The 7,630-nt window shown below is 42.0% G+C and overlaps 1 protein-coding gene across 1 annotated transcript; it reads right to left on the bottom strand.

The window, feature by feature from the left end:
- On the bottom strand, positions 1 to 4,423 carry LOC107627917 (uncharacterized). Its single transcript, XM_088505499.1, has 12 exons — positions 4,191 to 4,423; positions 3,829 to 3,972; positions 3,641 to 3,716; positions 2,867 to 3,553; positions 2,666 to 2,763; positions 2,432 to 2,516; positions 1,381 to 1,455; positions 875 to 967; positions 646 to 780; positions 430 to 551; positions 233 to 302; positions 1 to 120 (listed from the first exon to the last, which is right to left on the bottom strand). The coding sequence occupies exons 1-12, from the start codon at positions 4,421 to 4,423 to the stop codon at positions 1 to 3; spliced, it is 1,938 nt and encodes a 645-aa protein (XP_088361625.1).
- Positions 4,424 to 7,630: the final 3,207 nt, after the last annotated feature.

Raw genomic sequence — 7,630 nt, 5'->3', positions numbered from 1 at the left:
CTACACAAGTTTCTGTTTCCAATGTCGAAATGCTTTGGAGACAGCGTCTTCTGCCAGTTTGTTGTGGGACTTCATCACCAAATCCACCGCCAAGCGCATCCGAGTCGCATTGTAGACATGCTGAAACAACATAACAAGTGAATAGTAGTGTTAGCTACTTAATAGAGGACTCGTGTTTCCATAGTTCATAATAATCTTAACGCATTCAACGTGAACATCAGACTAGCTCTACCTGTACCCCGTAATCTTGCCACAAGTGCTCTCGAATCATCCACTGGGCGACCCACACACCACAGTCCATGCTGTTTGGCCACAAACAGGTCAAAAATTGAGAGTTTTGTTGTTATTAGGCAATACAGAATAGATTACAGCTGAATGTATGCAGGGAAATCACAAATATAAACAAAATATGGAAATAAAGGGTCTTACGAGTCCCCCTGCTGTTGAGGCACCTCCGGCTCCTCGAACTCGAACGTTGAGAACCTGGGACGCATCGCCTCAGGTCCCGATAGCCAGGATTTTCCAAGCGTCACACCCTCCAGGTAAAGTGCCTACAAAATACAATCAGAATTCTTAGATACCAATGATGTATCTTGGCCGGTTGACACAAGGCCATGTATTGGTGCCATGAATGCCACGGCGTACCACCCGAATAATTGCCGTCTTCCTAGCATCCGCTTCACGTGGGTCTCGAAGTGAGTCCAGGTAGACCAGCTTCATCCGCGGGATGTCCACTATCATCAGGTACCAGTGTTGGTCACTCCACATAGGCTGATAAATCTGTAAATTAATCCGGACAAATGGTAAGAATGAAAAGCAGAACAATGTGGTTACCATGCACATAAATACATGAACCCGGCAACGGTGTACCTACCCTGGTGGTCTGGTCAACCTTGCTACGCATGTAGTTGTTGCGTATCGACGTCATGTTCGCCGATGTCAGCGACCGGCCGCAAAGTGCAGCTTGCTGCGATGAAAAAACCGTTATTTAAACACAGGCTTCACATGTGGGTTACCAACAAAACTTACTTGCGAAACCAACAACTTAAACTACAGGTCGGTTACTTACAATGGCTGTGAGGAAAGAAGTGTAGCAATGGGTTTTAGAAATAATAATCACACTCATCATGACTTTTATAACACCGTCGGAATGGCTCGGTTTGACCAGGTGCACCAAGGATTACACGTGTGCACGAACAGGCTAAGTCATATGTTTGCATGAATGGAAACTAAGTAATTTAATGCAAGATATATCCGATCAACAATTCACATGCGGAGAGCATAGTTCACGGCTTGAGGCCGTTATTCCCCTTAAGATTAACAGAAACACCAGCAAACAATATGATCACAAGTTTGTTTGTGCGATGTGAACAAACATACCATGATAATCGTGGGAAGGAACCAACAACTGCGCTTCGACCCATTCGTCAGCATGCGCACCACAGCATTTAGCACCTACACACACAGCAACGTACAAACCATGTCAATATAAGTAAGCATGTGCATTGACGCAGGTTGGGAAGGAGGGGATCGATACATGCTGGAACAGACTCAACTGTTAATTTTATTTTTTTTTACCAACTTTCGTTTTAAATTAAGTCTTACTTAAAGTTTTTAAAATTTTCATTTCTGCCGCCTTTTTTATTAAGTTTTAAGCTAATTCATCAAGAAATTATAAAAACCACACAAGTTTCCAAAATAATACCAAAATTTTTGAATAATAGAACAAACATCAAATTTAAAAAAATATATAATGAAAACTTCCACTAGACAAATAATACTATAGAGACCTATTTAACAGAAAGTACTAACTTCTAAATGTTGCGAGATGAGTACATTATTGGGGATTTTTATTGGAAAAAACAAAATTTCATTTAGAACTAATGATGTTTAAAATAACTTTAATTTTGGGCCAGATCAACTTGCACTTTATTTTACTTAGGTTAAATAATATTTATACATGTAATTAGAGATGTTGCTTTTATTCATTTAACAATATCACATATTTGTAATTAATTCATGTTAACGCAGAAAACGTATTTAAATACAGTTTCTTGTAATAAAAGACATGTATGATGAAATTGCGTACGTATGTACACGGGCTAACTATTTGTTATTTGTTTTTTATGTGAAACTTTTTTTCTTTGGTTTCATGACTGGAGTACCAGAGAGTACTGAGAGTTTTACAAAAATATTAAAATTGAATGAGATAAAAAAAATATAACACGTATCTGTTAATTATTATTACTTATCTTAAAATTGTATGGTTCATATTCAGTTGTATCTCTTAATTATTCTTGCTTGTGACAATTATTTAGGAGCCCAAAGTATTTTATGTCATGAATGTTGTAATAAATAAACTTTTTCATTCAATGAGTGGTAGTTAATATTTGAAATTTATAGAGTAGATCAACTGTTTAAGGATACTTACGTCGTCAACAACCTCACGTTTCGGGGCAAGAGTCATCAGTGCTCCTCTACTTGCAAAGCAGTCGCCGACGTCGACCAGAACCTCACTGCACGTATTGTAACATGAACAGCAAGATGTTACTATGACCATGCTTTACATAGCTTAACAACGATGTGGCACGTTGGAATCAATGTGGTCACAACTGAGTGAAGTTGGAAGAGATGACTGTTAACACAACATAACCAGAATACGAACCTCTCTGAAAGATCTTGGTTGAAAATGTAAGCGGCGACTGCCAAGTCCACTAAAGACAAGTTCATTTCTTCCGTCGGACGGAAGACCAAGTTCATGGACTACGAGATGCCCAATGAGTTATAGTTAAGGCCAGCAGATAAGACATGGTGAATAAACTAACCCAAAACGCCAAAACTCTTATCATCACACGTATACACGCACCTTTGGAATGGCCTCCACATGTATACTATGTTGTCCGCTTAAGTTGACGACTCCAGTAGAATCTAAAGGATGGACATCGCGCTTCTGCCGGCCAGGAGGGCTCGTGGCCTCCACTGCAGGTTTTGGAGTTATGCGCCCTCGACTCTTGCCCACGCCGTCATCCGAAGTAAGATCCACCTGGAACACATTCATCGAATGGGTTTGCAGATAACCGGCAGATGAAAATAGCTCAATAAAAATGTATTGGAACGAGACAACGGTCAGGGTGCAGCCGAACCGTGGTTCCTTCCGACCTTTGCATGGTTTCCTCATTTGTTTTTTTGATCTCTTGGTGGTAAAGGGAATGTGATCCACGGTAAAGTTAGTGTCAATGACGGGACCTTTTTTCGGCTCCGGGCCTGTGATAATGTTTCCCTGCCGGCAAGTCTTGCTTGTTTTCTTTGGTGCGTGATTCCTTTTCGGTACTTTGATCGCGGGGGTCCTTCGGCAGCATTCGCATTCCCCGCAACGCCCTTTAGTAGGCTCACCAGCCAACACATGCGCCCTCTGCCCGGTAAGCAACTTGATTGCATCCCTTATCTCCGAAACCACCGCAGCATGGCGGGAAACGGCGTCAGACAGTCTCCTTATATCGGTCTTCATTCCCGACACACTTGTCACGACGCTCATTGCAATTGGGGTGCATTCCTGCACAACATTAGAATTGAATGTTACTCTTCGATGAACGACTTTCCTACTAACAGCCATATGACATTTCAAGAGCAGTATGCTTACATGAGTCGGAGCTCCGTAGGAGGACCCGCAACTTGCCGCGGAGGCGACAGGATCGTCCTCCCCCTGCGTAGGTGCACTGCATTGACAATCACAATTTCATGTTGTTATCAGCCTAAGGATGCAGCAGGTTGTTAGCGACTACTTTCTCTACAGGTAGACAGATGACAATAAAAGGGATTCTTACTCACCAATCAGGGCTCGCTTTTAACCTTTTCCTGGCACACGAGGCTGAGCATCTCGAGCTGGAACGGGGAACCCGAAGAAAAGATTTGTTCGGTGGCTCGGCGATGCGGTCGCCTGGCCGCTCCCCAAACGATAGACGCCGGGAACACCTACATAGTCAACAGAACTCACAACTTAGCTTGCAAAGTAAAAAGGGTCAAATATGGATCAATACCACGCAGGAAAAAAAACAATATCCAAGCAAGACAACCTGAGGAAACGCTTCCTAAATTTATGAGTGCATACAGTTAATCGGCTTATGTTGTTACCAATGTAGATATACATAGAGAAAGACAACATTCAACAACGAAAGCTTTCATCAGAAAACCTAGTCGATGCTAAGTCGAAATGCCCTTGTCTCAGACGAATGGGACAACACCTACGGCGAAAACCTTCGACCAAAACCCCCAATTGTTGCACACCCAATCCATGGGGTTCGGTTAACGCCTTCCAGCTATTGTCGGCGACGAAGGCAACCGAAGGGGTGTGCGTCCACCACCGAGCTATACGAGAGAACCCGCTTAACTCGCTCGGGATGGGGACAGCAACTATTGGAGCCATAGACTGGGTTCGTTACGACCGGGACGCAAACAGCCGGTGACGGTCTTCAACCCCAACGGATTCAAACGATGGCCGTAGAGGTGTATCAACCGAGCCCGGGCGAGTAGCTCTTGGCGGCATGAGACCTTGGAAACCCTTTGGGGGTGCTTACGTTGAGGGAGGGGGGACACAACACACGATGATGGCCCTCTACATGCCCTACTCATTTACTCAAAAGGATCCCCCTACCAGAATAGGCTTCCCACGAACTGGCCAATCACCCGACCCACCCGTCCGCATCCCTTCTTCACATGGATCCGGTTTCCCTATGCTCGCTTCCCTGGTGGGCTGTGCCCAATAGCAACATCGACGGATGAAATGGGCTCTTAATTGATGGATCCTTCTTTAAATGTTGCTGGGTGGTTTCCGTAAACATGCGGATACCCTCTTTTTGACCCATGACCCATGAAAACACGATACTATTCAAGATCTGCTTTCTTGACTAAGTTGGGCCATCAACGGACTAAGCCCACAGAGGTGTACAGTGGCTCGTAAATCCTTATTGGATAAATAAGCCCACGAGGAATGGAAAATATTTTCCACCAGCTCAGTTTGGAAAAAAGCATGTCATGTTACAAGGTTTCTAAACCCCACATGTAAAGACCCAAAAAAAAAAAAAACCCACGTGGCACATGTCACTGCGGACAGGACTTTCGTCTACCCTCGCCGGGCACCAATCGCAGTGATTTCCAACTCCCCAACCTCGATGACCTGTACGGAATAGGGAAAACAAATGCAAAGGCTACTGGGTCGCTATTCGGTTAACTCAACTTGATAAAAATTTCTACAACCTATATGAGTAACGTATGCCTCTAGTTAACTTTCTGCCTGCCCAATGTTGTCACCTCATTAGGCGACCATGAAAGGCTGACACAAGCACAGGATAAGCAACTAGGCGCAAACATGGACGACACAACAGGACCATTGGGACAGTGCAAATACATGATGTATCGAGAAAAAAGCAGCCAAAAAAATCATGCAAGGATTGTAATGCGGAATTTACTCACATGGGACCCTACTACACGTGACTAGCGCGGAAGGAGTTCCTGGCACAGTTAGCTGCATGTGTCGAGAATCCGTCAGCCCTCACGGGAGCGGGAGACTCCACCGTCTGGCCGTTTTGTCTCGTAGCTGCAGTAGATTCCCGCGTGGGAATAAGAAGTCGCTTCCAGGGAGAACTTCACATGGGGTTTCAGGGTTCCTCCACCTCTCTCCCTATTACAAGTGGAGTCGAGACCAACAAGTACTGAGGCATTCCTCTAACAATTGTCACGCATGTCCATCTTTGTTGAAGGGAGTTTGCGCACATTTACTGAAATATCCTGACTATATCATCCGATTTGCTAGCTGAATACCACTATGCGTAACCCTATACAGGCCAGTTAAGACACAAAAAGGTTGGCGTGTACATTATCGTCTTTTACCTTTCTGCTTTTCTCGAGAAATGCCCGAGACTGAAGCCTGTTATGTCAATCCAGACGTCGCATCTTATTCAGAAGAATGGGAACAGTTTATGTGCTTTGGCGCGAATATAACATTTCAAGCATGCGAATATTAAACGACGTCGAACCCTAAGGGATAGGCCAATTGAATCTGCAATTTTCTTCGGAAATCATGATTCCATATACAAAGGGTTTTCGAAACCGGACAAGCCAGGTTGGTTCTAATATTTAGAAAATACGTAAAACATGCTGTTTTATATGTTATTTCTATTTTAATCAATAAAAATTAATTTTCTATCATGACAACACTCAAAAATCGTCAATTTTTATATGTTATCTTCATCCTAGTCAAAATTGTCAAATTTTAATATAATAATAATAAACTGAAACATACTAAGATGGAGTACTATAAAAAATGTTTCATAAAAATTATACAAAAAGCAGTACGAACAAACGTTGATAATACTTACAACAAAACCTTCATAACTTAATGTTATTTTTTTTCGTAATAATAATTTAATTATTTAACTAACAGCCATTTCAATTAACATTATCTAAAAAATATTTATTTTATCAGCATATGCTATTAAAATAATAATTTGCCGTCCATATAGATAAACTATTAGTGCAATTATTTAAGGAAATTAGTTCAAAATTCATATTGAAAGGTAAATGTACTCAAACTTCAGGTTCAACAAGCAAGCACACTATCAAACTTATTCGGACCACTCACATATGTACTATTATATGTTACTTAATACGTAATCTTTAGTTTGGATAATAAAATTCACGTTTTATTATATAATGAGTAACTATAATACGTGTTTGTTTCTTATATATATTATTTCTGTTTTGATAACTACACAAATCTTGGTTTATGCTATGGGGAATAGGATTTGTTATGCTGAACTAACTATTACGAACAGGTCCATAGTCGGGTTCATGACGCTGTTGGAAAATATCGGTCAGTCCGGTCCGGTCCAACCCAAATTGTAAGTACACACACCAACAAAGACCAAATGGTCAGAATTCTCCATGAGTTAACCCTGTGGACCCTTACATTTTGCTATAAATATTACTCTCCCACCACAAACTGCATCGCAAAGAAAATCAGGGTAACCTCCCCAACAATTCATAACTCATGCATGCTCCCGTGATGCCAAGGGCGCATCGAACAACCAAGATGTCAAGAGCTACACCCCCCTCGCGATGCAAAAACAAGCTCCCACTCCTATATCTTCATAACCGACTCCATGCATGGGATTGGGTGAAATTGGCAAAAAATATATCAACCTTGTAAGAATCTGACTACCAGGATCCTCGCCGTCCTTGCATGCCGCGGCAAATTTCACGTTTAGGAAGGCCGCGGCGACTAGCAAGCTAGCCACTCTACCAATGTGTCTAGCAACAACCCATGCAAGGTAAGAGAACAGTTTTCTCGAGTTATCCAAATTTATGTTTCTCTTTTTCAATTTTTTTCATGTAACAGTGTCACCTGTTTTCGCTATGTACCCACCATTGCATTTTATTCATAAGTTTCATGCTTTTAACTCATAAGTCGGGCTGATATTAGCAAAAATATTGAAAAACCTAGTGACAGGAGTCTATATTTTTTCATACTCGTGCGGCTCTCATCTCCACGGTGGTAGCTAAAACACGTTTCTGCGAAAATAATAACAAAAGTATTAACACGCTTTCTTTGCTGTTTTATTTTTTACCCTCCGAT

This window comes from Arachis ipaensis, chromosome B2 (genome assembly GCF_059453495.1).
Source record: "Arachis ipaensis isolate K30076 ecotype BB chromosome B2, ASM5945349v1, whole genome shotgun sequence".
Taxonomy (NCBI): Eukaryota; Viridiplantae; Streptophyta; class Magnoliopsida; order Fabales; family Fabaceae; genus Arachis; species Arachis ipaensis.
This window is presented reverse-complemented; position numbering and strand designations above follow the sequence as displayed.

Coding starts and splice junctions, on each gene's coding strand:
- LOC107627917 (XM_088505499.1), bottom strand. CDS start 4,423: ATGGCTCCAATAGTTGCTGTCCCCATCCCGAGCGAGTTAAGCGGGTTC. Junction 3,973..4,190: donor TTCGACTTAGCATCGACTAG/GTTTTCTGATGA, acceptor TTGACTATGTAG/GTGTTCCCGGCGTCTATCGT. Junction 781..874: donor AGGTTGACCAGACCACCAGG/GTAGGTACACCG, acceptor ATTAATTTACAG/ATTTATCAGCCTATGTGGAG.